Genomic DNA, 14,245 nt, shown 5'->3' with positions numbered 1-14,245 from the left:
ACCCTAGCCCAAGTGTTCATTCAAACTCATCCCTATTTCTTAGCAACGTGACGACATCTCTCTGAGCTCTGTCTTCGACTATCTCTTAGCAACGTGACGGCGTCCCCATTTCTTCGAGCTATGCTCTAGTAGCGGCAAGCCAGCAGCTAGTCCCCATTTCATCGAGCTTTGCTCTGCTCCAAACACTCCCAAGTCCCAACATCAGGTTGGCAACATCTACAGTACCACGGTGAACTCAGATCTGAAGTGTTGGTAGTTCAGAAAATTGTCATCCCTACGGTGAACTCAGATCGACGACATCTTCTCTCTCTCTCTCTCTCATCCAGTTCTCCAGCCATGCGGTGAACTCAGATCTAAAGCATTGGTAGTTCAGAAAATCGTCGCCCATCTCTCTCTCTCTCTCTCTCCCGCTCTCCCTTGAGCCACCTCTCTCTCTCTCTCCCTAGTTCGCCAACCCTGCGGTGAACTCAAATATGCGATTGCAATGTCGGGCTTCGGGCTTTTACAAGGGCTTGGCTTGAGCCTAAGATGTAGGCTTGATGGGGTCGGGGTCGGGCTTGGGCCTCAATATATTGCATTGATAACCAATGAAAGCCCGACTGACCCGTGAGCAGGTCTACCTAGAAACCAAGGAAACACTCCACAAATGGACTTCTAGGGGTAAGCCATAATACCCCTTGAAGATACTCTAACATCCTAGCCGTTGCCTACATTGCCATGAATTCTAGCAACAACCTCTTGCCACAATCTCCCCCTCTCTAGAGGCCATCTCCAGATCTATTTACCTAGAAAAGATAAATTCTTCTTCCCTAAATTACCTATACCTAGGCCTCCTTGCTCCTTGCTTTTACACACTAATTCATATTTGATCAAGTGATCCTTTCTTCCTTCCCTAAACTCCTATAAAAAGTCTCTAATTAGTTTTTCTAATTTTCCACTTCCTTTTGTTTCATTCTAAAGACCAATAACTAATAAATTGGCAAGTTTGCTAAGGTGGATTTTATCAATGTAATTCTACTTCTACCCCAAAGAGAAATATAATTCCTCTTCCAAGTTGCCAGTCTCTTAGAATGATTCTCTACTATTGGACTCCAAAACTTGCTTTCCTTTGGATTATCTCCTAGGGGCATACCTAGATATCTCATTGGCTAGTAGATAGTAGAACAACCTAGGGATTCCACTACTACATTCAACTCCTCCTGCTCAAGGTTCATCCCAGCCACACAATTCTTGTCAAAATTGATATTCAACTTAGGAAATAGAAATGCTTTCAAATAACCTTTGTGAAGGGAAGACAAATTTTTGATCAAATCCTAATTGCAAATGAGAGTGTGGATAATTTCAAGAAGACCAAAAAGAAGGGAGTGGTTTGCAATTTGGATCTAGAAAAAAGCTTATGACTTGGTTGATTGGTCCTTTTTGATGGAAGTGTTGGTTAACTTTGGATTCAGGGTCAAATGGTGTAAATGGGTATTGGGATGTATTAGGAGTTGTCATTATTCAGTGTTGGTAAATGGAACAATGGTGGATTTTTTTCCAGCTTTGAGAGGGATAAGACAAGGAGGCCCACTTTCCACCTTCTTGTTTATCTTGATTGCAGATGTATTAGGGAGATTGATCCATAAAGTTGATTCGAGAAATTTGTTAAGATGTTAGAGGATAGGAAGGGAGGAAATACCACTCACACACTTGCAATTTGCAGATGATACAATCTTATTCTGGGAAAGTGGAAATATGTGTTGGATTAGAATATGAAATTGGTTGTACAACTCTTTGAGCAAATGTTCAATCTTAAGGTGAATTTTGAGAAAAGTTGTATAGTGGGAGTGAACTTGGAGGGATGGGAGATTAGGGAGTGTGTAGGTATTCTAGGGTGTGCAATTTCGGAGTGGCCCATTCAATACCTAGGCCTTCCCCTAGGACATAACCCAAGAAAGGAAGCTTTTGGAATCCGGTGGTGAAAAGATTTGAGAAATGACTTGCTTCTTTGAAGAAAGTTTATCTTTCTCTTGGGGAGGAGGATTACTTTGATTAGGTCTACCCTAGCTAATCTACTTGTCTACTTTTCATCTTTCAAAATCCCTACAAAGGTCTCTAATAAATTGGAAAAGTTGATGAGGGATTTTTCGTGGGAGACAGGAAAGGAAAGAGGGACCGTAGGGTGGGTTGGGAGGTGGTAACTAGAAGTAAGAAGCGAGGAGTCTTGGGATTGGGAAGCGAGGAGGTCAAAGAGAGCATACAAGTTGTGATAGTGGCTAGCATTCATGGGCTGGAGGACAATGGATGGGATCCTAGAATTTGGCAAGGACTACAAGTGCTTCTCCATGGAAAGCAATCCATGACCTTCTGTCGACTCTCCCCTTGGATCAGGTAAGATTTGAATTAAGATAACTTCATAAAATTTTGGGAACAAACCTAGGTTGGGGATTCTCCATTGATGAACCAGTTCCCTTGTATGCTCTCTTTGACCTAAAAAATGAGCCTATTTCTTCTTTCTTAGTTCCTTTAGAATTGACCTCTGGCTTTGGGTGGAATCTAGGCCTGACTGCCTGAGGAGGGCTGTCAGGGATACAAAATTGGGTAGCACCTTGACCCTCTTGGTCACCCTCGAGTGGGCACTTCAAAGGAAGAGAACAGATTTTGGACCCCCTCTCCCTCGGGGTCCTTCTCTTGTGCATCATTTTTTAAAACCTTAACTTATCAACTTGCCATTCTTGGTTTGTCTTTCCTTGTTAAAGAGGTTTGGTGCAAGCCCATTTCTCCTCAGGTTGGGAGTTTTTGTCAGGAAGCTTTCCTGGAAAGAGTCAACACATGTATCTATAGAGGTAGCAAGTGGGTGGGTTGGGTAAGGGTTGAATACCAACCCACCCATATTGACCCATCATCCCACCATGACCCATTGTTAATTCTTGTTAAAGTGTCATAACCCACCCTAACCCTGGCCCACCCATAATGACCCACTTGACCCATCCATATTGACCCTTAACCACCCTAGCACATACTAACCCACCTATCCTCACCTATAAATACAAAAATGGGTCGGGACGACCCGTATACCCGAAATAATAATTTTTAAGAGCAACATCTCTCTCTCTCTCTCTCTCTCTCTCTCAAGGTTGTCATGTGGTAGAAACGGGTTGGGTCAATCCGTGTTCCCAAAAATAACAAGTTTTTTAGAGGAACATCTCTCAAGACTGCCATGTGGCAGAAATGGGTCGGGGCAACCCGTATACCAGAAAATAACAATTTTTGAGAATAATCTTTCTCAAGGATGCCACATGAAGGAACCAGGCCGGGTCGACCCGTATAGTCGGAAAGAACATTTTTGAGAAAATCATCTCTTAAGACTCCATGTGATAGAAACGGGTTGGGTTAACCTGTATATCTGAACAAAAAAACATTTTTGAGAGAATCATCTCTCTCAAGACTGTCATGTAACAAAAACGGGTCAGGTCAACCCATACACCTGAAAATGCAAAAATTGTAGATAAATGCAGAAAATAGCAGAATTATTGCAAAAAATTCAGAAAAGTTAGAAAATTACAAAAAATGCAGAACTTTTTGCAGAAAAATCATAAAAAATGCAAAAAAACCCAGAAAATTGTAGGAAATGTATGAAAACATAAAAAAGCAGAAATTATGCAAAAAGCACTAAAAAATTGTAGAAAATGCAGAAAAATACCAAAAAATTCAAAAAATATAGAAAACAACAGAATATTGCATAAAATGCAAAAAAATGCATAGATTTTATAAAAGTGATTTCATAAATTTACTTTTATAAAAGTGATTTCATAAATTTACTTTTATAAAAGTGTTTTTACGCTTTCATAAAAGTACTTTTATAAAAGTGCTTGTGTAAAAGTACTTTGGTAAAAATGCTTTCATAAAAGTACCTTTTGAAAAGTGCTTTTGTGCTTTCATAAATGTTTTCGTAAAAGTATTTCCATAAAGTGCTTTTCTATAACTGCTTTCGTAAAAGTACTTTGTAAAACTGCTTTTGTAAGAGTACTTTTCATAAAATTGCTTTTGTAAAAGTGCTATCGTGTAAAATTCCATGTGAATACGAAAGTTAATAAAATCTATTTTATTTCACTTTTAATCACAAAATGAAATGAGGCATGGTGGTTTGGATTTGTAATGGGATGTTGATGATCTAGGAGGCGTGAGTTCAAGTCACGTTAACAGCTCTGTTTTTCAGATTTGGGTACCCTCGACCCTACCCATCCTAACCCTAATGGGTACCCTCGACCCAACCCACCCTGACCCTTTTCCACTGACCCTAATGGGTTACTTGACCCATGTTGACCCTATGTATTCTGTTTCAAAGAAAGAGACCCAAGGCTTGTTTGTCCCCACATAGGTGCACTCTCTGCAAAGCTGATGGGGAAACTGGGTACCACCTTTTGGTGTCTTGCCTTTTATCTAAAACTATTTGGGAATGAGTTTTCTCACTTTTGGGTGTAGTTCGAACCCCCCAATGAATGTACAAAGCCTGTTTTCTCCCTCCTTCAGCTGGCCAATGAAAAGAGGTATGTTAATGTGGAAGTGTATTAGGGCTGTTGTATGCTGGACCCTATGGGAGGAAAGAATTTCAAGAATTTTTTCAAAAAAGGAGAGAAACTTTGAGGACTTAATAGAGTTGATCCATGTAAGGGTGGCACAATGGCTGAAATCCTTGGACTTATTCACATATTTTTCCTTGACTTGTTGATAAACTGGAAAGAGATAGAATTGAACTTTAGGAGGCTGGTAACAGAAGGCGATTCGAAGGTGGTGGTAAGAAAAAGGAAGACAAGAGTGGAATGTGGAAATTTAACAATGAAAGGAAAAAAATTCAAATGGCTGGCTAAGGATATCGAGATAAAATACAGCTGGGTGAGGAGAACTGCTAACTCGTTTGCTGATGGGCTAGCTAAACAAGGGGTGAATAGGGATTCCTTGTTTTGGGCTCCTTTCTAATCTTGTATTTGTTTTGTCTTATTTGCAGGGAAGTTATGATAGTTTACCTCCCTCTGCTTGTAATTTACCATGTTTTCCCATAGTTTTAATGAAGTTGCATGCTATTGATAAAAAATGCAATCAAATAAATTGGTCACGCTCTTTAACTGCCTTGCTTTCTTGGTATTGCCACCTTCACAAAAAAATGATTGTATTCTGCAAATTGCAAATGTGTTACTAACGTATTATTCCTGCCTACCCTCCACCCTCTAAATAGATAAGTCCTATTTGTCTTCAATAAATGTCTATTGAATATGCATCCGATTAATAATAAAGAACAAAAAATAAAAAATAAAAAAATAAAAAAATTGAATTTTATAGAATTTTTTGGATACATTATTTACTATCATTATCATCATCTAGAATTTTCTATTCCTATTTGCCTTTACAACTTGGTGTATCCATAATTTTTGCTAATTAATGAAATCAATTCAGAGTTGCTGATAAAAAAAAAGTCTATTGAACACATCTGCAATTAGAGTAAAGAGGAAAGGGGAAAGAGGGTCCCCTTGTTTCAATCCCCTAATAGCTAGAAAAAAGTCCCTTACCATGATGACAAGTTCCCAAACAACCTTCAATCCAGCCACACCATCTTTCTCCAAAGTCCCTTAAGAATATTTTCAGTTTTGATTTCTTTTTTTCGCATACATGAAAGTATATAAATGCAATTAGGAGTCTTCAGTAGCATGATACATTTGGCTTAACAGGTAATTGTTCCTGTTCGCCCTTTACTAGTACTTGTTGGGAGAGTGCTGATGGTGGATGGTTCACTGTCTCAATCCTTATTGCCCTTCTTAACAGTCATGCAACGAGAATTTATTTGTTCAGAGCTTCCACTGTTGCACTTATGTGGTTTGGATCTTCTGACTGCAATCATTAAAAGAGTGCGCAGGTAAACAAGATGACTTGTTAAATTTTGCGTTACTGATGATCTTATGTATGGCTCTGTAACATTGCACAGCGTGGTGATATGCTCTATTTAATCAACACATTTTCTGTACTTCAACATGAAGTTTATACTTATGAAAATTATAAATAATTGTTAAGGAAATATACTTATGGAACCTAGGGAACTACCCTAGGATACGTGTTTTTTACTTAAAAAAATTCCATTGCCTAGGTGACTAGTTGACAAGGCACCCCCCTGTTGCCTAGCCTTGCTTTGGTGCCTTGAAACTATGAAGTAGACCAAGATGGTTTTGTCATGCACACAGAAGACCTTTGACAGTACCCAAGAGAAGTGATCTATTGCAGGTTGAAGGGGCTAGAAGGGATAGGGGTAGCCCAAAAAAGGGCATCAGTCAAATTAGTAAGAAATGAAATGATTTAAGTGCTAATAATTTAGCAATGGATATGCATTAAATACAAAATGGGATTCATGTAACCAACCCTATATGGTTGGGATGGGCTTGGATGATGATGACGATTGGATTTTTTTTTTTTTTTTTGTTGTGCTTCTTATGTTACCAGGTTTGCTCTGCACTACATATTCTCAATAGAGATATTGTTTAGTACCTTTGTAACAAATATCCTGCTTTAATTTTGTATTTTCTTCTGCCTGGTATCTGCTGATGATGCTGTTATTCATGTCTTACTCATATTTCTTATTTCTGCTGGCAGTCAACTATTACCACATGCTGCAGATGTTGTCAGACTCCTAACAGAGTATTTCAGGCGATGTGCACTTCCAGCATTAAGAGTCAAAGTTTATTCAATCTTGAGGATTTTGTTGATATCAATGGGCGTTGGTATGAAGTTATTACTTGGAAACAACTTTTATACACTGTGCACGGACACACATTCTTCTAAGTTGCTATTGCAGTGCATAGTAGATATGAATGCTGCAGCATATTTTTCTTTTCCTTAAACTTCCCTCGGAGACAGGGGCCATTGCTTGATGCAATGGTAAAAATCTCAGGCTACAAGTTGAGAAAGTGGGTTTGAGTCTGAGAGCAGCTACTTTGTGCAAGAAAATGACAAAGGTTAAGTCCAGTCAACCCTAAAACACCCCAGATTGCTGGGACCAACATTTGGTAATGGTTCTTTTTTTAAAACTTCTCCTTGGAGTAAAGTAACTGAAATTTGGCTTTATAGATGGAACTATTCATTCAAACCTTGAGATTTAGTCTCCTGTACAGCTGTCACAGTGCATGCAAAGGGGTTGAACCAAGCAATGAATAGGTCCTGGCTGGAAAGTTTTCTAAAGAAAAAACTTTATCTGCTTGTATGTTCTAACCTGACCTAAGTGAGAGACGTCTGCTCCACTGATTTAGAGAAATATACTCCAGGAACCTAGCTTTCCTGTATCCTTTTCTGGACTTTTTTATCTGCTTGCCGTTTCCTTTCTACTTGCCATTTCCTTTCTGTTTATCTATTATTTTGTTTTTATTGTGCTCATAAAGTGGGTCTCATGGTATTTCTGATTAGTTATGATGGCTCTGCAGGAATGGCTCAATACCTTGCCCAGGAAGTTGTCAGTAATGCTCTTGTTGATCTGGATTCTATTGTTCATGGATGTGGTGAGGCATCTTCTACCCCATGCTCAAAAGCTGCAAGTGAGGGATTCATTCTGCCAAGTCATAGGAAAAGAAAGCATGGTACTATAACGGGGTTTTCTGAGGAGCAGCAGGGTGGAGTTGGTACAGAAATGGAAGCGGTGAAAGGCAAACCAATAACTCCAATTGCTGTCCAGACAGCTGCATTACAAGCATTGGAGGCTCTTCTTACTGTGGTATGTAGGTTTATGTTTCAAGAAGATTCTGGTGTTGGCCTGTGTATAATTATCCTTCATCTGTTATTTTAGCTAGTAACTTAACCAATATTCCTACATCTGTTGACACATGGAAATGCTTAATTTTCGATTTGCTTGGTCATCTTAAGAATATTTGCAGGCTAAAAATTCAATGAAGTAAATTATTACAAAAATTTGATTTTGCTTGTTGGACAGTTGAAAGATGTAATTCAATTTATTGCAGTCTATAGGGTTGATTCCATTATCAATTGATCTGGCTGTTGTTGTTGTTAGGATTTGTAACAGAAATCGAAATGGTTGGATTTAAGGGACAGGTACAAAGCATGTCTAAGTATTATATTATGCTTATTTATTACAAGGTTTTCTTGTTAAGGACTCGTAGAACATCCTCAATATGTTTTCTGGAAATCTTCGTAAGTTGAAGACCTTCTCAAAATATCAAGTGGATATGAAGAGTCTTCACATGGGTAGAAGGGTGGCAATCTTAAAGATATTCTGGGAAGACGGTCAGATGAAACCAGTAAGGGCTGGGCTTGAACTTATTTCTCTAAAGATGTTATCTTCTTGAAGGTGCTGACCATAAGGTGTTTAATTTTGTCTCAGAGTTGGGGAAAATTGATAAAATTATACTATTCTTTTTATCCAATTAAAGAGGCTAATGATAAAAAAAGGTCACTACCCAATATTGGTCCTGGTTATCTGGGGTCTTGGAAGGGGTGGAAGAACTGTTGGGTTTAGCAGATTTGTAATTTCATCTTCAGATTTGCAGAATTTCTATGTTTATTTAGCCACGGTTAATTTGCTTTTTTATAGTAAAAGAAAAAACTTGGATTCTTATAACTGATTTCAGGAAAGTACTCGTATTATTAGTGGCTCCTTTGCAAATTTATGATTTATCTTGTAGATTTTTTGTATTTTTTGAAAGAAAATAGTTTAACCTTTATAGGGTGGTGCTCTGAGATCCGAGTGTTGGCGACAAAATGTTGATCTTCTTCTAATAACAGTGGCAACAAATGCCAGCAATGGGGGTTGGGCCAATGAAGAGAAAGACATTTTTCTTTTGTCTGATGAACCAACTTCCACTCGGACAGATTTTCAGCTTGCTGCATTACGTGCACTTCTGGCTTCTCTTCTTTCCCCAGCTCGTGTCCGCCCTCCATATTTGTCACGGGGTCTTGAACTCTTTCGCAGAGGTAAACCTTCCATGTAACTCTGTCTCTGTCTGTCTGTCTCTCTCTAACAATAGTTCGCTGAAGCATTGGTGTTCGTTTTATTTACTCAGTTGGAAACTTGAGTCAACTGCATTCTGACTTATAATCTTGATCCTCCACTGAGATATTAATATTAGCTTCATAGCCCCATCCTAAGTAGATAATTGTTATGTGAATCAATCATTTAAATAAAAACAAGGTTTGGTTAGAGAATGGAGTGGTTGTTGTCTGGGCAACTAGCTAGGGATTTTAGGCCCAACCCACTGAAAGCCTAGTTAGTAGTTATGCAACTAGTAGGACTGCAACTCAGGCTTGATAAGATCAATTTGGGTCTAACTTGAGACAAAGTTGAAATGTTCAATCAAATATTCAATCCTAAACTGACCTAACATAGATTGTTAAATGTGGCTTTGGTTGGGATTGAATTTTTGGATGAATCTAGTTGGGCTTGTTATGATATAATTGTATATGAAAGAAAGAGGGATGCTAGGATTTCAGCAATTGGCTGTAAGAAGGGTTTATTAATAAAGAAAGAGGAATGTGATTATTGTATGAGGACGATAACAGAAAAAGGAAGAAACCACATGACTGATGAGTTAAAACTGGAAGAAGCCACGCTTATAATTGTGTATAAAACTGAAATCCTAGCATCTGTCAGAGGTTTGGAAGAAAGTAAAATTTGTTGGGAAAGTAAAGCTTGATACAGCTGTCAAAGTGTTCAGCAGGGAAAGACATAGAATGATAAGAAAATTCAAGAAAAGCGTACCCCATAGGCACTTCACAAACTAAATTCAATTATATGGTAAGAAGGCCCATTTAGAGATCTATCAATGGGTAGGTCAACCCTTAAAATAACAACTAAAGATTCCTTGATGGCATGCACATTGGGCTGTGGGAAGAAATTAGTGTGTTGCAGGGTCCAAGAAATAAATCATTGGAAGCATCTTTATAAAAGGTTGTTGTTGGATTAAAACCTTGTTGTCTGAACCTTTCTCTTTGGATGATATTCTTAGAGACTGGCATTTGGTGGCATCTTCTTCTTCAGCCAGATTGTTGGTATCCTGGCAATGGTACCCACCTAGTCCTAATGTTGTTGAACTAATCTTTGATAGCTGTAGGTTGGGCAACCCTGGAACATCTTCTACTGGAGCAATTTCTAGACTGTCATTGGTCAATATCATGTGTTTAGGGCTCAGACCATCAAAATTGGTAGTGCTATGGTTAACAAGATCTCTCAACACATTTTCTTTGATTTGGGGGGGGGGGGACTCGAAATTGGTAGTGCACTGGATAAAATGCCATTATTGTAAAATATTTAAGGAGATAAGGGTGCTGGGCCTGCTGGCAAGAGAAGCAGAAAATGAAATTCTCTTGGGGTTCATAGATCAGCACCTTCAATCCTGATAAAAAAACTAACCTCGATCATAAATTTACCCAGAAAACTCTGATCAGCACCTTCAATCTTGATAAAAAAACTAATCTTGATCACTTAATTTTCTCTGATTCTTGCTGATTACCAAGAACACTCTCCAATCTTTGGACAGCTGCTAAAGACTTCTGGTAACCTCCAAGAATCAGCCGGAGGTATGATCTTTCCAAACTTCCAGGCCTAGATAATTCTCATGTGATCGGCTGAATTGGACCCACATGAGAAACCCTAGATCGAGTGCTTTGATACCAAGTAGTCGAACAAGACTACAACCTGTTTTAAGTGTTGATGAGAAAAACAAACAAAGATAGAAGAGGAGAGAAGAGAAGAGAAGAGAAGGAGAAGAGGAACTCGAAGATAGAATTCTGAAAAAAGAGTGAGTGAACTAGTAATTGCCGCCCCACTCCTTATAATTTATATTCATATCCAATTAAGTGTAAAAGGGCTGAATTACCCCTATTCCTTACATGGAAAAATAATGACAAATTAATAACATAAGTCTGAAATAACTACTAACTAACAAGCTGAAATAACTAACATAACAACTAACTGTATGGACACAGTGGGGACCACTTCAGTGTTATCTACAAATACAATAAATTTTTTGAGAAAACAATCAATACAATAATCAAGTTATGATACCTTGAAACATTTCCGTTTGTCATCTGTGTAATCCTCAGCAATGGTGCTTTTGCATCGACATGTTCCTAGTGCCTACCCGTCAACACCCCCCCCCCCCCCCCCCATTGTTTATAGTCATGTCACACAATATAACAAAAGTTCATCTATCCATTTGAAGCTCACTCATACAATATATATCACTCTCTCTAGTGAGTTTGCTTTATATATCCAATCCTTTTTGAATTGCCTACATTTCATTCTATTTGGCAACTGTCATTCTTAGAATTGATGAAAAAAGCCATTCTTGCAACTTTTCCGTTTGTCATCTGTGTAGTCCTCAGCAATGGTGCTTTTGCATCGACATGTTCCTAGTGCCTACCCTTCAACACTCCCCCCCCCCAATGTTTATAGTCATGTCAGACAATATAACAAAAGTGCATCTATCCATTTGAAGCTCGCTCATACAATATATATCACTCTCTCTAGTGAGTTTGCTTTATATATTCAATCCTTTTTGAATTGCCTACATTTCATTCTATTTGGCAACTGTCATTCTTAGAATTGATGAAAAAAGCCATTCTTGCAACTTTTATTTTTATGGTCATAATTGTGGATGTACAAAGAGAAAAAACAGGTCTTGGCTTATAAAAAATATACTTGCTAATCAGGCTTGCAGTGGGAAGGTTAGAATTGAAGTGGGACTTCCTGGCATAAGTTTTCTAACAAATAAAATTTGGCAGGCATCAGCTTTTCTTGTTTATTAGTTTCGAGTTTGTCGTGAACTCTTCAAAGATCAGGCTGCTGGTCTTGAAATGGTGAAATCCCTAGTGCTTGAGAAGTTTTCTCCATAAGTTGCTTTTGACAATTAGGGGGTGTACGCCAATGTGAATGGTTTTGTTTTATAAGACAAAACAACTGCCATGTGATCGATGATGTAATCATCAGTATTAAAGTTTCAAAATCTCCAACTACACACAAACACACACCAAAACGAGAGAGAACTACTGTTGCAATTGCATACAAAATTGAAATTGACCGAGGAAAAATTACTCTTGAGGCAGGCATCAAGCTAGTCTTGTTTTAAAAATAGAGAACTACTGTTGCAATTACTCTCTTTTTAATCATGCTGCATATTCCATTGTCCTTATTTTAAATTGTTGTCTTGGATAAACCATTATCAGGTAAGCAAGAAACAGGAACAATGGTAGCTGAATTCTGTGCTCATGCTCTTTTGGCCTTAGAAGTGCTAATACATCCTCGGGCTCTTCCACTGGTGAACTTTCCATCAGGAGATCATCCTGACTTTGGTCAAGGGTTTAACTGCAAATTTCCAAAAAATATATTCTCTAGTGGTCTGAAAAACAATAGCCCATTTCCAAGAGGTATACTGGGAAAGGATGAAACTGAACCTGAATCTAATGATGATGAATTATATAGCAGCTGGCTGGGGAATGACGAAGAAACTGAGGCTTCAGCAAGTATACCAGATAAGCATTTGGAAAGTAGGCAAGAACTTTCTGAAAAAGATGGTCGGCTGTCCACTGAAGATCATCAGGTAGAAAAGCACCCTTCTGATCTTCCAGCTGGTGCTCAATTTCCCAAAGAAGGTGATAGAGGGGCTACAGATGCTGCCCACATGGAAACAGGAGGAATTAAGGATTCAATCATGGCTCAATCAGAGAGAGTGCAGGAAATTATTCCTAATAATGATGTTCAGTTACAGGATAAAGATGTCATTGCCCCTGCTTTATCCAGTGAGATAAATAACAAAGTTCTCATGGCGGCAGCTGATGCTAATGCCTTGACTTCAGATCAAGGGAGTCTTCTTACTACTTCGATAGTCACTGAGAAAGGAAAGAAGCTTGTGTTGGAGTACAATTCTGATGCATCAAAGGATTCCTTCCCGGATATTGTTGATGGAGAGCCAGATTCTGATTAGCGTTTGAATGGAAGTTTTGATATTTCAAACATTCTTTTTAGGGGAGAAGAATGCGATACTGATATGTCGAGGGGGAAAATATTCTCACATAAGACTGGAACTTTTTTGTTAATGCATGCATTTTTTTCTGTACTAAGCATTTTTTCCCTAATTTGTTTACCCATGCCCTCGTTCCTGGTGGCGTGGAATGTGGAAATTCCTCACCAAGGAAACGGATTCAAGCTCAGAATGTAAATTATTAGCGATTAAAGAGTTTGCTGGTCTAAAAAAGCCTTTGTGCTGCAAAGCTGCAAAAGCTTCAGGGTTTGTTCGTTTGTTCTGTAGTCTGACATATGAAAGTGTAATAATTACATTAAGAGATATATTGGTATTGGTGAATTTTTTTTTTGCTCTGAATTCTGAATGCAGAGAATGTTATGAATTTTGATAATTGTTAAATATCCATTTTGACTCCATATATAAGAGTTTGTTTGTCTTTTTGGGGGTATCATTAGAAAATAAAAAATTGTATAATTGAACTTTAAGAGATAAGAAACAAGGAAACGAACAACCAATTTTCTCTTAATGTTTAAAGATTCCTCTTGAGAGATATGAGTCAAGAGGAAATGACCAGACCCTCAGTTTCTGGCAGTGATGATCATAAACTGACTAAAGACTTTTTTATCCCTTGAGACTGTCCATGGAAACTGTATATAGTTAAAAAAGAAGGTATCTTGTTTGATTGCATGTTGAGGTTCATTGTAACACCATTGCCTCCACAAATCAACACGATAATGTGAACATTTTTGTCGTAATCATTTGAACAGGAGAATGTGACAGACAATATCCTCTACCAATTGGAACATGCTGGGTAAAGGAAAATTCAGATTAGTCAATCACAACACATTGTTGGCCACGTTCACCCAGCCACACATTGGGAACATCTCTTGTATAGCAGATCCGGGCTTGGTCAAAGGGCATAGCTTTTTATACTAGAGCTTCCCAATTTTAAACTCTTCCCTTGCTTTAGGGACAATGTCACTACTTTTTTGAGTGTTTGCGCTGATCAAAATCTAGCTTGTAGATAAGTTACAAGGGATTCTTATCCAATGTTATCTCAAGACTCCTTTTTTAGGTAATGAAAAAGAACTCAAACCACAATGTTTTCGAATGTTATCCAATGTTTTCAAACTGCCATTGACCCAGATGGTCAGGACCATTTGGCTTAGGAACCGTTTAGGCAATTGATTCCGTTTTACCCCAAACCTGAGTGGCTGAATCGTCGATCAGTTTGCACCCATTTAACGGTTTTTTGG

At 38.3% G+C, this 14,245-nt stretch overlaps 1 protein-coding gene across 4 annotated transcripts in view; it reads left to right on the top strand.

Annotated features, from left to right (window-relative positions):
- LOC148854202 (uncharacterized) overlaps positions 1-13,382 on the top strand; it is a 39,836-nt gene extending 26,454 nt beyond the window's left edge. For all 4 annotated transcript variants that reach the window (XM_088984468.1, XM_088984470.1, XM_088984469.1 and 1 more), the window contains exons 9-13: positions 5,706-5,890; positions 6,619-6,746; positions 7,443-7,729; positions 8,697-8,943; positions 12,193-13,382. In XM_088984468.1, coding sequence (XP_088840594.1) covers positions 5,706-5,890; positions 6,619-6,746; positions 7,443-7,729; positions 8,697-8,943; positions 12,193-12,950 — 1,605 coding nt within the window. In that variant the 3' untranslated portion in view covers positions 12,951-13,382. The remainder of the gene's footprint in view (positions 1-5,705; positions 5,891-6,618; positions 6,747-7,442; positions 7,730-8,696; positions 8,944-12,192) is intronic.
- The last annotated feature ends 863 nt before the right edge of the window (positions 13,383-14,245 follow it).

The sequence above is a fragment of the Nelumbo lutea genome, chromosome 4 (assembly GCF_056320005.1).
Source record: "Nelumbo lutea isolate HS-2025 chromosome 4, American lotus-T2T, whole genome shotgun sequence".
In the NCBI taxonomy this organism is placed as follows: Eukaryota; Viridiplantae; Streptophyta; class Magnoliopsida; order Proteales; family Nelumbonaceae; genus Nelumbo; species Nelumbo lutea.
This window is presented reverse-complemented; position numbering and strand designations above follow the sequence as displayed.